Source organism: Lampris incognitus, chromosome 5, assembly GCF_029633865.1.
Source record: "Lampris incognitus isolate fLamInc1 chromosome 5, fLamInc1.hap2, whole genome shotgun sequence".
Classification (NCBI taxonomy): Eukaryota; Metazoa; Chordata; class Actinopteri; order Lampriformes; family Lampridae; genus Lampris; species Lampris incognitus.
In genome coordinates this window covers 13,324,631-13,340,704 of record NC_079215.1, presented here as the reverse complement: position 1 = coordinate 13,340,704, position 16,074 = coordinate 13,324,631, and the positions used below count along the sequence as shown (strand labels likewise).

Here is a 16,074-nt window from a genome sequence, read left to right as displayed (position 1 = left end):
AGGGAATAAAGGGGAAAGCACAGACAGAGAGAGAGAGCGAGAGAGAGAAAGAGACAGAGACAGTGAGAGAGAGAGACAGACAGACAGACAGAGACAGTGAGAGAAAGAGAGAGACACAGAGAGAGAGCAAGCAAGCAAGAGAGAGAGAGAGAGAGAGAGAGCGAGAGAGAACCAGCAAGCAAGAGAGAGAGACAGAGAGCAAGAGAGCGAGAGAGCAAGCAAGCAAGAGAGAGAGACAGACAGAGAGAGAGCAAGAGAGCGAGGGAGAGAGAGAGAGCAAGCGAGAGAGACAGGGGATCCGATGGCAAACTGAGTCTACCCAGACGAGTCTCTGGAGAGCTGCTTGAGTCTAACAAGCGTGAGCCAGCGGTCGGCTCTCCGGCTCACCATTACACTCTACCTGCACAAACAGGCATCATTAGGGAATAGCTCCACTGCATTCTGCCGCCTGTTTGATGAAACAAACAAAGAGGGTAAGGTTCCCTCTCTCCGTAATGGGCGCGGAGCTGTTTAAATGGCTTTCATCTCTCTCCAAAGTCAATGGATCATGCATCCCACCACTGACATTTCCACCAGCGCAGAGCTAATTCAATCAAACACACGGGTACCAGGGGCCGAGAGGGTCAAAAATATGACCAGATTAGAATCTGCTACAAAGACCTGAGCGCTTTTGTCTCCGAGCCGAGGAAAAATCAAGCACATGGCGAAAAAATGCAGGTGCGTGATGACCGAAGGAATTCTTATAAAATGCTTTACTGGAACTTTCCTGTTAAATACTAGATCGGCACCAGGGGAGAAAAGGATAATCAATACACAAGTTGTGGCTTGTATTGATTAGCTTCGTTCTTCCTAAACCAAAGTTAGGAATACTGAAGAATTCTGCTTGTCAGTTTTGTGGGACACAGACTTTGGGAATAGCTCTCGTTTTACCTGACGGTGTGGTTCCCCCACGCTCCGTGTTTGTCGGTCAGTATGGTCACTATCTTCTGGATGAGCTGCGTTGCCGTTACGTGGTCGCGGTACTTGGCTGCTCGAATCAGATGGTCACACATCTTCTCCTCATCCCGCTTATCCGCCGCGTACTGAGCACAGTGGGACTGGTGGGAAAGAATCAGAAACACATTATATATATATATACACACACACACAAACACACACACACACACACACACACACACACACACACACACACACACACACACACACACACACACACACACACACACACACACACACACACACATATATATATATATCACAAACAGAGATACTGGGAATATCAGCATGGACAAACAAAACTTCTGAATAACTACTGAGTCATGCAGTAAATCAGTGTATTCATAAACAAGCCATCTGGTCTAAAGAACACTACCAGGAAGAGGGGACACACTAAAACAACACACGTGCATGTACACACACACACACACACACACACACACACACAGCTTTTATGTGTAGAAATTCTATCCTGAGTAGAACCAAATGAAAAGCACAGGGTCATTTCTGTCCCGGTGTCACAGTGATTAATAACAGTGGACACATATTTACTAATGCCCTCCAGCACACAAAAATCGCACAATACCCACAATACATGAGGGGGACATTTTTCTCTGTCGGAATTTGTTATCAGAAAGGGTCTTTGAACTCTGTGGAGACGGTAAAGACAGACACACACACACACACACACACAAACACACAAAAAAACACCTGAAAATGATTTCAAGAAATTAAAATTTTATATTTTTGTCGTATATAGAAAAAGAAATTGCTTTAAATGTAACCTTATGTAGCTGCCTGATTCACAAGGGCAAACAGATTAGAGAACGGGGGCAAAACGCTTTACAATATGCTATTCATCCACCGCCCTAGAAAATGATGCTAAATATGCTCCATTTGTATTTACTTCCTCGTGTTCGACGGGAAGCTGCTGTGACCAAACGCTACAATATCCATAATGAAAACCCATAACCGCATTCTTAATGTTACACCGGTTTGTTTATTACCGTCCTCATCAAATTAACCTGAGGCAGAGCCATTTGTGCAGCACAATCAGCCCGGCTGAACGGCCGCACAAATACAACCTGCCGCCAAAAAGTTACCAGCAAAGCCAACAGAGTGCTTTATAATGGGCCCTCCACTCCAATTTGAAGGACGACTTCTCATATCTGACAGAAAATCTATAGGTATAAATCACATTAGAGGGGCTTTTCTGCAAGCTATTGGGCCCTAATTATCAATCTATGTCTCTTTGTGTGGCATTAGAGTGGGCCTTGACCTTCCAGCATGATGACCTGGGAAACGGGGAAATAAAGGGGTTATGGGTAAGGGATCTCCAGCTGAATGTTTCACATAGAGAACCGAAGAACGCTCGGCTTAGTGTGTGTCGTCTGTCCATTAATCATGATCGGGGGGGAAGGAAGCACAGGCGAGCAGGAACGGGAGATGTAATATACATGACAGACAAAAAGGAACGGATGAAAAAGAGGACGATACCTCCAAAACGACAGGTCCAGCCAAGTACAGTACCAAATTGTATATTTTATGCTGCAAAGGACAACAAGTGAGCGGCGTCCGGGCGGCGTGGCAGTCTATTCCGTTGCCTACCGACACGGGGATCGCCGGTTCGAATCCCCTGTGTTACCTCCGGCTTGGCCAGGCGTCCCTACAGACGCAATTTGCCGTGTCTGTGGGTGGGAAGCCGGGTGCAGCTATGTGCCCTGGTCGCTGCACTAGCGCCTCCTCTGGTCGGTTGGGGCGCCTGTTCGGGGGGGGGAGGAGGAACTGGGGGGGAAATAGCGTGATCCTCCCACGTGCTACGCCCCCCTGGTGAAACTCCTCACTGTCAGGTGAAAAGAAGCGGCTGGTGACTCCACGTGTATCAGAGGAGGCATGTGGTAGTCTGCAGCCCTCCCCGGATCGGCAGAGGGGGTGGAGCAGCGACTGGGATGACTCGGAAGAGTGGGGTAATTGGACAGGTACAACTGGGGGAAAGGGGGGGGCAACAAATGCCTGAATGACAAAAAAAGAGAACTGCCATGCAGAAAAATATGATCAGCTTCAGTCATGAATGTATGAGCTGATCATCCCCCACAACGCCGAAAAGCTGTGCAGCTTTTCTGCCATGTGACCATCTAACTAACAGACCTATAAAAAGCCCATTTCCATATGCTCCTGTCCGAGACGTGTAACGTCTGCAGTACCAATCAGCAGCTCCGGGTTCAGACTCATAACCATAAACAAACACTTCATCACCTGAGTGTGTTCAGCCTGCACAAACACCAAACCATCCATTCCGTAATGGGCTTTGCTCATATAGTGGGCCAAAGCCGACGACTACAGGAGGAAAGTACAAGCTCGCCCCCACCCCCCTAAAATAGCAACTGAAAAAAGAAAAAAAGCCGAACACATAAGTAGCAGCATTAATATTAAAGGTTTGGTTTGGCTGCAGGTGGAAAAGACAAGTCAATGTTAATTCTGCGGGGTCATTCCATGGACCTGAAGTCACATAATGTGCTTGGGTTTAATGGGGGGGGGGGGTGTCTTGTGCTGAGAGCCACTTTCATTCTATAGCTAACCCCCCCCCTTCCTATCTCCCTGTATTCGCTTCTATCTGAAATTAGCTATAGAAAAAACACGAGGGGACTATATAATAGGACACAGTGTTCTGTATTGATTGATTGATTCTGTCGAGTTTCTTCAAATCTGTTTTGAAGGCCCATGAGACAGAGAGACCCGACAAAACAAAAAACCCTTATCAGTAAGTAGAGAGAGGACAGCGGGGAGCTGTGTGTGTTTTGACGCTGGAAGAACGATACATGGCCGGGAAACTGTTGAGGAAATGGTCCGTCATCTGTCGTCCAAAAGGAGAACAGGTGATTATGAGGTCTCAGGAAAAGGGAGACGTAGGTTTTGCCAAGCATCCCAGACTACCGACAGGGCACAGCATGCTGGCAAGTGAGCCCTCTATGACTTGGGACACTGTAATCATGGGCAGCACCTTCCATCACATGGCCTTGGCTGACAGGGTCAGCCAGCATGGGCATCTGCCCTGCAAGAAGAGACAGCTTGGTGAAGATGGAAGGATAATGACCCAGCGTTAATAGAGTCAATTAGTCGACTCATATCTCCGACAATCCATCCATTGATCAAATTTACAGGTACGGGTTTGTGCAGGCTTATGGAGGACATAAGCTGCTGGAGATGTGACTTAATAGAAACTGGGAAATGGGAGAAGTGCTAACCCTGGATAAATCACGTAATCACAACAAGCATGTAGCACCGACACCACTCAAATAGAAAAAGCATTCCAGTGGGCGTCCGGGTGGCGTAGCAGTCTATTTCATTGCCTACCAACACAGGGATCGCTGGTTCGAATCCCCGTGTTACCTCCGGCTTGGTCGGGCGTCCCTACAGACACAATTGGCTGTCTGTGGGTAGGAAGCCGGATGTGGGATGTGGGTATGTGTTCTGGTCGTTGCACTAGCGCCTCCTCTGGTCAGTCGGGGAGCATGTTCGGGGGCTGGAGGGAATAGCGTGATTCTCCCACGCACTACCCCCCCCCGGGCGCCTGTTGGGGGGGGGGCTGGGGGGAATAGCGTAATCTTCCTATGCACTACGTCCCCCTGGCGAAACTCCTCACCGTCAGGTGAAAAGAAGCGACTGGCGACCCCACATATGTCGCAGGGAGACATGTGGTAGTCTGCAGCCCTCCCCGGAGCAGCAGAGGAGGCAAGGAAGGGTGGGGTAATGGGATACACCTTTCATAATATTCAGATCAGGGCATTTGGAACATATCGGCTCACAATGCGGCCATCGGTGCCACATTAGCACCGTGTTAACACCACACATAAGCAGGAGGGGGGGGGGGCGCTAGGACTTCAGCGTTCAATGTCAGCCCTATCTAAACGCACTAGATGTTGTCAGAAAACGCCTCGCCAACCACCTCCTCCTCCTCCTCTCCCTGTGCGGGTTGAGCGGGTTAACCAGTATAATAGGCCGGAGAACGGAGGCTCATTACGACATATCTACCCCGTGTTTATCAATTAGAGTGACAGAGCGAGGCCTAGTGGCGCTGCCACGCTGCCGAGCCTTCAGCCAGCCCGCCTGACAAAAACAGAGTTTCAAGATCCTGTTAGAGAACAAGAGGCCGAGGAGGGGGAAAAAAACCAAAACAGTGGATATATTATTAAATCACTTGATTTGCAATCCCTTTGTCACCGGCGGCACGCCGGGGCTACACACTCCCAGAGGTTAGGCTATCGCTCGCACGCCAATTTCACATCCACCGACGAGCGCTCCCACAGGGTTTCATTTACAAAACGCACGGAGGAGCTGTCCAGAGGATGGCGGGACGGCGTCAGGCTTGTCCTTGTCATGTACCCGCGGAATGCAAATGTCCTACCAGCACAGAATTCCTCGAGGAACAGAATACAGGCCTAGGGAGATGAGGGGAGGAGATGAAAAAAAAAGAAAGAAAGAAGGATGGGGGGGGGGGCACTAAACAAAAGGGAGATGCTGAACCAGTGTACCAACTGGTTTCAAAAGGAGATTCTCCCGCACTTGATCTCTTGCCCTCGAGTTTTCAAAATTGCAACATAAAACGCCACCGGGGGAATTCGTACAATGGGCCGGGGGTGGGGGTGGGGGGGGGGTGAGGGGTGGGGGGGCACGAGTGAGGCGAAGAGCAGAGGGAGAAAAATGAGGGCTTAAAAGTACAATGGCAAACAAAAGTCACCAAATGACAATGCCTGACAGCCACTTCAATTCTGAAATGATGCCCCTGTCATGCTGTGCTCCCGGGTATTGATTTTTTTCCCTCCTCTCTTCCCTCGGAGCACAGCGGGGTAAAAAAAAAAAAAAAAAAAGAGAGAGAGAGAGAGAGAGAGAGAGAGAGAGAGAGAGAGAGAGAGAAAAATAATCGAATCCAGCTGAAACAGATCCGTGCTGCTGGCATCAGCCGGTTCGCCTGTGGCCATCAAGGTTAACGCAGGCGCAACACTTATCAAACTATCTCTGTTCTCCTCCTCCGCCCCCCTCCTCCTTCTCGCACCCCCCCCCCCTCCTCCTCCTCCACCCCACTGTCTGAGGCTGATCTTTAATGGACTGGTCACAATGCTCGGCTGGCGGGCCTCTCCATCTCCCCCTCTATCCAGAAAACCCTCTCACCTCCGCCGAAACCGCGCCCTCCTCTCTCGCTCCCATCAGTCTGGATTTTCGCCGTCTTCTTACCGTGACTTCGGCGGCGCCGCTTCAAGGTCACGCCGTTTGAAAAATCGCACGTGCGGCGATGAAAAAAAAACAAGTCAAATGAGGGAAGAACGTGACCAGATGAAAGAAAATGCCGGTCCTGCGAGACACGGCTATATTAGGGGATTACGAATACGGGACGGCGACGACACGCTCGCCACGGTCAACGCGTACTGAAAATACACAGGTTAAATCCTACAAATGGGAAATGTGTGTGTGTCACAGACTCGTTCAAACGGCACGGGGCAGACGAAAAGCTCTTAAGCACTGAAACATGAGCAGGAAAATAAAATCATTTGCAACATAGATGCAATGACTGCTGGGATAGGCTCCAGCATCCCCGCCACCCTCATCAGGATAAGCGACCTGGATAACGGACGCACCATAAATGCTTTCTTTTCACCTTCGACCTGCTCAGCAACTCGGAAGAAGAGAGAAACCACAACAAACAAGGCAAACTAGCAGAGCTGTACTGCAGGCTGAAGGCGCCAGTTAGAGTGAAACAAAGGATGCTGCGGAGGAAAAAGTCTTTTTTTGTTACTTTCGAGGTCAGCTGGTCACACATAATGATGGGAGCAGCAGAGGAGGTACCCGGGGACTTCATTACACCGACAAGACACGGTAACCGGGTGCACAGCAGCCCCCCCCCCACAAGCTTCCGTAACCCACTTCCGAGTACGCTCCCGCCTCCCAGTTTCTCCGCATAGAGGAGATTTAAACGCGACGAGGAGCGCGGGTCTCCAGCCCGTTTGACGTTTATGCAGCGCGGGACGCGGCGCGAGTCCGTTCAGTAAAGCCGGTGGCAGCCATCCATCAAAGCGCCGGGATCTGACGTGCTGTAAATAGCATTTCAGGCGCTCCGGGTGTCTTTTGTCTGTCTTTATTCATTGTTCAGCAAGCCATTTCTGAACTCCACCCCACCCCACCACCACCACCACCACCCCCAAACTATAAAAAATGTTTTCATCTTTACCGGCTGAAAACAACCATTTTGCCCCAACCGGTTTATGTTTCACTCGCAACTTGCTTCATCTGCTCCGTGATGTGCAGGTTTCCCCGAGAGCCGTTTGCCGCCGCCGCCTCTATGGCAGAAGATAATGAGCATGAGCTCAGTGTTAATGTCATTAACTCGGGGAGAGGGAGCAGATCACTTTACAAGCCCAGCGGAGGGAGGACAATGACATCAAGCGCTAATTAGCCGCTATCGTCTGGCTTTCACGGCATCTCTCGGACACACTATTTATTTACTCCGCGCAACAGCAGAGGAGGAATCAGAGACGGGAGAGGGAGACAAGAACAGAGGCGGCGGCGGCGGGGGCGGGGGGGGATGGGATGGGCAAAGAAAAGAAAAGAAATGACCCGGGTCCTGCTCGCTCTTCTCTATCTGGGCCCTCTCATCTGCCCTCGTGCCCCTGAGCCCGCCACATTTCATCACTAATGAACAGACCCATAAAAAGAGGGAGTTCGATTTCTCTTCCTCTCTCTATATATCTCTTCACCTCCCTCTCTCTCTCCCTCTCTCCTGCTCCTCTTGCAAAGATATCAGAGTCTATCATTTGCCGCGCGGGGCAGCAGCAGGAGATCTGATCTGCAGATCTCCTGCACATTAAGGATCCTATTAGATAGAGAACCCTAAAAGGTAATTGGATTTCCCTCCCTAGTTATCTTCATCTCTGTTTCACCCTTAGCCCACTGTAATAACTTACTCCTCGGGCCAAAGATAACTCAATTCTGCCCCGCAGAGAGACAGAAAGTGTGCGCCGATGAATAGGAAGAGCACGCAAGACACACAGAGAGCCGGACAGACGAGGAGAGAGGGGGAGAAAGAGAGATAGGGATAGAGGAAGAGAGAGGGAGGGAAACAAACATGTTGTGTTTCAGGGGTAAACAGCTATCTAAATCACAGAGCTCCTCCATCACCACCTTCTCAAGGATATGAACTCTGACAAGGGCCGAAGATAAATTTGGTTTTATCGATTGCATTGTTCTTTTTTCCTGATGCCTTACTTGGCATATGGTTATCAAACTCGAACGGATAGTTTGGTTCCTGGGGTTTTTAGTAGATGTGCTATATATATATATATATATATATATATATATTATTTTTTTTTTTGTGCATGTAGTCTGAAGGTATATTAAACGATGAGCCTAAGCTGTGTCCACCGGGACCGCAGACCAACCATCTAGCTCCACCGCCGTACGTTTCCTGGGATTGATGACGGGTCGTCTTTAGAGACGGGAAACGCAATCGATGATACTTTTCACTCGTTGGCCCGCTGGTCACGATTTTTCATAACCGCCGTTTTCACGAGAACATGCAAAATCCTACAAATTGGACGACAGTCTAAACTATATCTCTGTAGCGCGTCGTCTTTTGCAGCATCTTTTTCCAAATATAAAATATACATCTTAAAATTATTTCAAACTGCTCCACCCCCCACCTCCAGGACAGATGTTTCATGAGCCTGTTATTTTTATTGTGGCAGGGCAAAATGAAACCAGTGGCTCGAGTAGGTTCGAGCAGACGCTGAATGGAGGCGAAAATCAATACAGCAATATCAGAGCCGGACTTATCAGTGGTTTACTTCTTTACTGAGGTCACAGAGGAGCAACTGGATATAAGTGGGAAATTCAATGTGAAACACAGTTTGGGCCGGGCTGTGCTTGGTATCTGATTAAGGACACCAATTGGAGGATTGGGAAGTAGAAGCTAAAATCAGATCCTGAAATAGAGAGAAAAAAAAAACTAGAGCTTTCAACTACGTAATTGTATATTGTAGGTGCAGCAAGCCCAAAGGTGATTCAGAGGTTGCCTGTATCAACATGGGAGCATCAATATCACTGCTATGGTACCACTTCTTGTGTGAGAAAAATTATTTTTTAACTTGGGGAAAAAAAAAACAAAGAACTTCCCTGCACCAAATTGGCAAGTGGAGAACATGCCGTTTGGAAATGAAGATAAAGTAAAGTTCACCCTGTAAAATGTCTCTTGAAATCAGCAACTGAAGCCTTACCTTTGGTACCCTAGGACTTCATTGCATTACTTATCATGTGTTAGATACCATTTATTTATCTAGGCTTCCCTGCATACAAACACAACAACAACCATAACCTGGCTATGGCTCAAGTAACAAAACAAAAAAAACAAAAAAAAAACAAAAAAAAGACTTGGATTCTATCAAATGCATGTTCCACTCCATCTTCCTCTCTATTCATAAAGATACTAAAACAAGGGGCATCCAGGTAGCATGGTGGTCTATTCCATTGCCTACCAACACGGGGATCGCTGGTTTGAATCCCCATGTTACCTCCGGCTTGGTAGGGCGTCCCGACAGACACAATCGGCCGTGTCTGCGGACGGAAAGCCGGATGTGGGTATGTGTCCTGGTCGCTGCACTAGCGCCTCCTCTGGCCGGTCGGAGGCGCCTGTTTCAGGGGCAGGAGGAACTGGAGGGGTAATAGCGTGATCCTCCCACGCGCTACGTCCCCCCGGCAAAACTCCTCACTGTCAGGTGAAAAGAAGCGGCCGGCAGCTCCACGTGTATCGGAGGAGGCATGTGGTAGTCTGCAGCCATCCTCGGATCGGCAGAGGGGGTGGAGCAGCAACCAGGACGGCTCGGAAGAGTGGGGTAATTGGCCAAGTACAATTGGGGAGAAAAGGGGGGGGGGGATCCACCCCAAAAAAATGATACGAAACAAGAACATGTTGAACATTCTTTTGAACCAGACAAAACTCGAGAGGTGATGTCAGAAAACTGGGGCTTGCGCAAGGGCATATTAGAAAATGGGGCATTGTAAGACCAAGTGCATGGCCCAGAGCAAATTTTATGAGGTCAAGAGAGACCAGGCTCTTTCCAGCTTGTTGTGTGCATATGGGCTGCCAAGTTTGCCTCTGCATCAGCCTGGCAGGACGCCCCACGTTCTTTCCTCGCTCTCACCGTTGCCTCCATTGGTATCGGTACACACGTGCATGCATGCGTGCCTTTCCAGAGAGTTTAGGTTAGCTGGCTATCAAACCTATCGCGTCACACCTCTTAGATCAACACAAATCTCCTCCACGCAATCATCTATGACCAAATGAACGCCCAGATCAGACCAAACCTTTCCCTGAAAATCACTAAAGCCTGGAACAGCTCGGTTATAAAGGGGTAAGAAAACCGGGTTGCCAGTCAGTCAGAAAAGTAAGCATACCGGGCAAGTGGAAGACGGCAAAAACATTGCAACCCAAGACAAAACTGTGACATAAAAGAACCCCCCCCCCGACTGACTTTCAACACTCACGAGGGCTTTTCCTTTTCTCGACTATAAGAGAGACCCTTCCTTGAACCTTAAAGAAAGCACGACATTTTACTGCAAAGTGAGGCCTGAGGGCCGAGCCTCGGGGCTGGAAGGAGAGGGTTTATACACAGTCGGCCCTTTAGGCCAGCACCTTTCAGGCCTGTCTGCAACTTTTAGTACTGGCAGGGTCCTGAGAAACGAGGGAGGGATGGATGGAGAGAGGGGAGGATGCCGTATTCCTGTCACTGGCAAAATACACCCCCAGCGGGAGTATAATGGACAGGGCCTCAGCAGGACAGGAAATGATTTCGGCGCGATTGAGAGAGCCGTGGGGCGGAGGGGGGGGGGCAGCAGAGTAAGACTGGGCAGGGAGCACCAAGGGGTGCCCACGGGTTAGGAGAGAGCCGCGCCATGCGCACACACACACACGTGAATGGGCGCGTTTGTGTCGAGGGCTGGCGGGAAGGTGGGGAGAGAGAAGGTATGCTGTGGGGCCGAGCCTGCAGCGAAGCCGGGAGGCACAGGGATAAATTAACACTACACAATGTTTTGCTAGCGATATGTGCCAAACATGATCTCCCACCCCCAAAACTACCCCTGCATGTGCGTGTGTGCGTGCCTGTACTTGTGTATGTGTACGCGTTTTTATTACCACGCGGGAGAAGGTCTCATTTTGAAAAGTAAACATTTATCCTCTGGGTTTGCAATGGCTGATCTGGAAACTTGACGGACAAATTTAAGCTAACTACAGGGTCAGCTACTCTGCGCTCCCACGGACAATTACTTCTCAGTTGTTTTCATTAAATATAGCCCGAAAGAAAACAATAACATCAAGCCGTCACCCATTTCTACAAAAATAAGTCTAATGTAATAGGCCTAACACTACAAATTGGGGGGTTTTTTTTGTCCTAGTTTGAAGTTCCCACGTATTTTACAGAAAGAAAAAGTAAAGACAAAGAGAAATACGCTGTTATTTCTTTTTACAGAATGAAGAAATCGCTCGTGAGCTTTGATTTTATGGCCGCTAAAACTCCGGGTCATGTTAGATGTGTTAACGCCGTACGATACCTGCTACTCCAGCCGCCAACTCCCACGCCAGCATCTCAAACGGCGTGTTACTTTGAACGGGAGTCAATATGTGTTTTCTTTATTTGGGGGGAAATCTTGTTTTCTCAAGTCGTATGAACTCATATCAAGAGCAACGTTATCTCACCTCAAACTCGGCATGTTTATGGATGTCTTCGGCCCTCTGTCGGCTGAGGATGAACTCGGCCTCGTTGGCCACGCGCACCAGGTGGTCCTTCATTGTGTGACTCAGCAGTCTGAAAGGAGAAAAGAGAAAATTGGATTAGCGGAATATTTCTCTGGAATAATGCAAAGTACAGGTACCTTGGAAGTGTCAACGATCACATCGATCCGAAGTTGTATGCATCTTATTTAACCAATAGTCGAAAAATAAAAGCATCATGAGTCCGGGTGGCGTGGCGGTCTGTTCCATTGCCTACCAACACGGGGATCGCCAGTTAAAATCCCCGCTTTACCTCCGGCTTGATTGGGCGTCCCTACAGACACGATTGGCCGTGTCTGCGGGTGGGAAGCCAGATGCGGGTATGTGTCCTGGTCGCTGCAGTAGCGCCTCCTCTGGTCGGTCGGGGCACCCGTTCAGGGGGGAGGGGGAACTGGGGGGCGTAATAGCGTGATCCACCCACGCGCTACGTCCCCCTGGTAAAATTCCTCACTGCCAGGTGAAAAGAAGCGGCTGGCGACTCCGCATGTATCGGAGGAGGCATGCGGTAGTCTGCAGCCCTCAGCAGAGGGGGTGGAGCAGCGGCCGGGACGGATCGGCAGAGGGGGTGGAGCAGCGAACAGGACGGGTCAGAAGAGTGGGGTAATTGGCTGGGTACAATTGGGGTGAAGGGGGGGGGCAAAATAAATAAATAAATAAATTTAAAAAAGCATCAGTATACTTCAGATATTTAACACCTCAAGCACCACAATCTTAGCTCAAGTGCAAAAGCCTCACAGAATAGCCAGCATCCATGAAATATCCGTGTAACATCCATGAAAACACCAAAATGAACCATGCGAAATGAGCAGGAAATCTAATTTTAAACGAAACCAGTAGCTTCCTTTAACTGGGGTGCAGGCGCTAATTGATTTGTTAATGATATGTATCTGACAGGGGAGAGGACCTCTGTCCATGTTGGGACATGTGTGCACACAGACCCTCGCCCCTTTCCTTATCAGTGTTAATAACGCATGCATGTGTGTGAGTGTATTTACAGGTCAGAGAAACTACTCTCAAGCCAAAGAGGTCAGGTCTGTGCAAAGTGGAACAATAACAGGCCAGGGGCCAGAGAGGAGGGCTGTGGGGTGGGTGTGGAGGGGAAGAGGTGGTGGTGGGGGAGTTTGAAGGGTGCAAGGTTAGGGGCCAGGGGATGGCTGTAACCCAAGCCTGCTGTTTCAGCTCAGGGCAGCAGGGAAGCGGAGGTGCTGGGGCCTCTGTAGCCTCTCTGGCCCCATCCAGGCCCGGCAATCAATAACCCAGCCACTGCCCACCTTTATGATGGTCTGCCCTTACACACACACACACACACACACACACACACACACACACACCGCACATGTAAAAATGCATGGGTTTTTCACATGCAGGCATATTTCCTGTTTTAGCACTGAAATAGTTTTGTAAATATATTTGTAAGTATAAATATATGTTATCTCTTTATTTATTTTGTTGGCTATTAAAAAAAAAATTAATTTGTGAGTCTACTGACTGATTAAAAAGAAAATATACAAGGATGGGAAAAAGATTAATTCAAGTTTTTGAAATGGGAAATGTTAATATTAATTCATTGATGATAATTTAATAATTAATTCATGAATGACGAGCTGAGCTGTATCATAAATCAGTACATTTTGACTAGTAACATGACTGAGTATAGCAGTCTTTCCCTCACTGTAGTCCAAAATCTTTACTTGCTAGACTCGTGAGCATTACCTTTGATTAGCTTATGTCAGTCCCAGTGGGTAGGGGGTCAATAATGAAACCTGTGACCCTCGAGATCTAAAAATTAACGGGAACTCTGAGACAAAACGAGTTATGTAATCAGTATTAGAGGGGTCCTGTTAGGAAGTAAAGTTTATCATAGCAGGAGGAAAGAAGTGGGGATGGTAAAGAACACATGTAAACTGACTTTAAAAAATAAAAAATAAATTAAATGAAGAACCGCCATCTAGAAACAGAGAAGTGGGTGGACAAGAGAGTCGGTAAGAACTGCCGATACCACCAGAGGAACAGTGGGAAATGAGGGCCGAGTCCCCCTGGTGTCACAGAGTACATAGAGATAAAAAAAAAAACATCACCTGCCACCCCCACCCCACCCCTCCTCCCTAAATCCCTCTGGGGTGAGCAGCCATCGAACCGGGCCTTGAACTCTGGGGGCCTTTATGCCCACTTCTCCACGGCTCCTCTTTCCACTGGACATTGATTTTTCTCCAGCATCGCCGATAGGATGTCCTACCAGTATGGTCTGGGGGCTGTGGTGTGACGGGGGGCTTGCAGAAAGGTGGTTGACGGGGCAGGTAATGGGAAGATAATGAAGAGGTGCTGATGCTTGGAGTTGAGAGAGGTTAAGACTGTAACCAGCAGGTCACAGGTAGCTTTCTACGGTACAGACCTGCCCTCGTTGACCAGCTCGATGAAGGCCAGTCCAGCATTCTTCTGTATCGAGTTCTGCCATTCCTAAAAAACACAAATGTGACATGTTAGTACAGTCCCTATAACGATTAGCACATGCATATATATATATATATATATATATATATATATAGTAAATTAATTTTACACATGGTGCTGGGGCAAAACAGGGGAGGGTAGAAATATATGTTGAGAAGCAGATGGAAATGGAAAGGGCCCAACGTATTCACGCCAAGACATTCTTGCACCACCAGACAATTGTTTTTAACAGTTAGATCAACTGTCTTGCATCAACATTACAAACAAAATAAGCAATTACAATGCAGACAGTTTGATACTATTATCTGTAGTGCTGAAATAGTCATTGAATCACTGGATAATTATTCATTTATCAAGTAAAATGTTTGTTACACCTTCACAAATGACAAGATTTGTTCAGATTATTGTTAAAAAACAATTATATTCACTATTATTCATCATAAAATTGATACTTTTGGGGTTTTTTGGGCTTTTGGTCAGAGTAAGTACACCGTTTTGAGACATGACACTGGAATCTGGGAACTTGTGCTGGGAATTTGCCATTATGTTTGACATTTTATAGACAAAACTATTAACTGATCCATTGAAAAGATAACGAAAATCTGTGCCATTACAGCCCTAATTATTATACTACCTTGCTTTCAATGATGCCTTAAAATGTTCCCCATCTATTGAGATGGACTCTAGCAGGCTCTGACGTCGCAATAATACATATTGGTAGCATCACGTAGCATTTATTGTGACTGTCTCTGCGAGTCTTACTCTTGACTCGACTTGTGTGCTATCATGGCAGAATCAATCAATCACATTTCTTTTAATTGATGAAAAGAAACAAATGTATCGGGGCATGCAGAAAAATGTAGCCACTTGCCGTCTGTTATAACAGGTTCAATCGGGTCTGGCTGTCTGAAGGAGGACCATGCAGCATCTGCATCATAGCTGCAGCATAATTTTCTTGATACCAAGTACTTCATTAATATGAACTTCAGACTAGCATTCAGTCTCATGTTTCACTGGACCATTTACATAGATTCAGGGAGGGAAGGGGCTGCAAAATGTTTTACAACAGCATATATATATAGATAGATAGATAGATAGATAGATAGATAGATAGATAGATAGATAGATAGATAGATATAAATATATGCTGTTGTAAAATGTTTAGATATTTATAAATTAACGTTATAATAGTCATTGAAAATTGGCAAAATATATATTTCTGCATCCTGACCACTATTATATATCTTGGCCTCTCATGTTGTATTACTTGGAATTGCCCATGTGGTTCCATTCAAGGCAGGATTTTATAGAAACCTACCTGATGGTATACATTAAAACAAGCAACTACAGAGCAGCTCATGATTTGAATAGTTGTGCATTAGCCATTATTTTAAAAAAATCGGCAACAAGGAGAGTCAAATAATGACATTTGCAAGTCCCCAGGTTAGGTTTCGAGAGAGGCGGCCACAGTTTTGGCCAGTGTAAGTCTACAGTTTCAGCTTGCCACCAAGAGGAACGGGAAGGCATTCATCACCGGTCAAATGGGCAAATTTCATCCTCTCCAAGAGCCACGTTACGCTTCGATCTCTGCGTCTAAACAATTAAACCACAGCCGCGTTCGACGTTAAATCCTAAACTCCGAGGGACGACAGGGCGAGGGCAAACTCGGCGGTCATCATCTCTCATGTTCCGTTCAATATTTCAACACCTCCAACACAGCCGTCAAAAGAATAATAAAGCAACAAGGTCATGGGGCCTGTCTGAACTTCACAGTGCTTTCCCCCCCTTCTTCCTCTCCAGGGACTTTTGAG

The 16,074-nt window shown here is 47.6% G+C and overlaps 1 protein-coding gene across 1 annotated transcript in view; it reads right to left on the bottom strand.

Moving 5' to 3' along the window:
• Positions 1–16,074, bottom strand: part of lrba (LPS responsive beige-like anchor protein) — a 242,055-nt gene that overhangs the window by 95,275 nt on the left and 130,706 nt on the right. The window contains exons 34-36 of the mRNA XM_056279765.1: positions 14,205–14,269; positions 11,738–11,846; positions 931–1,097 (exon numbers count right to left, since the gene is read on the bottom strand). Of these exons, the coding sequence (XP_056135740.1) occupies positions 931–1,097; positions 11,738–11,846; positions 14,205–14,269 (341 nt within the window). The remainder of the gene's footprint in view (positions 1–930; positions 1,098–11,737; positions 11,847–14,204; positions 14,270–16,074) is intronic.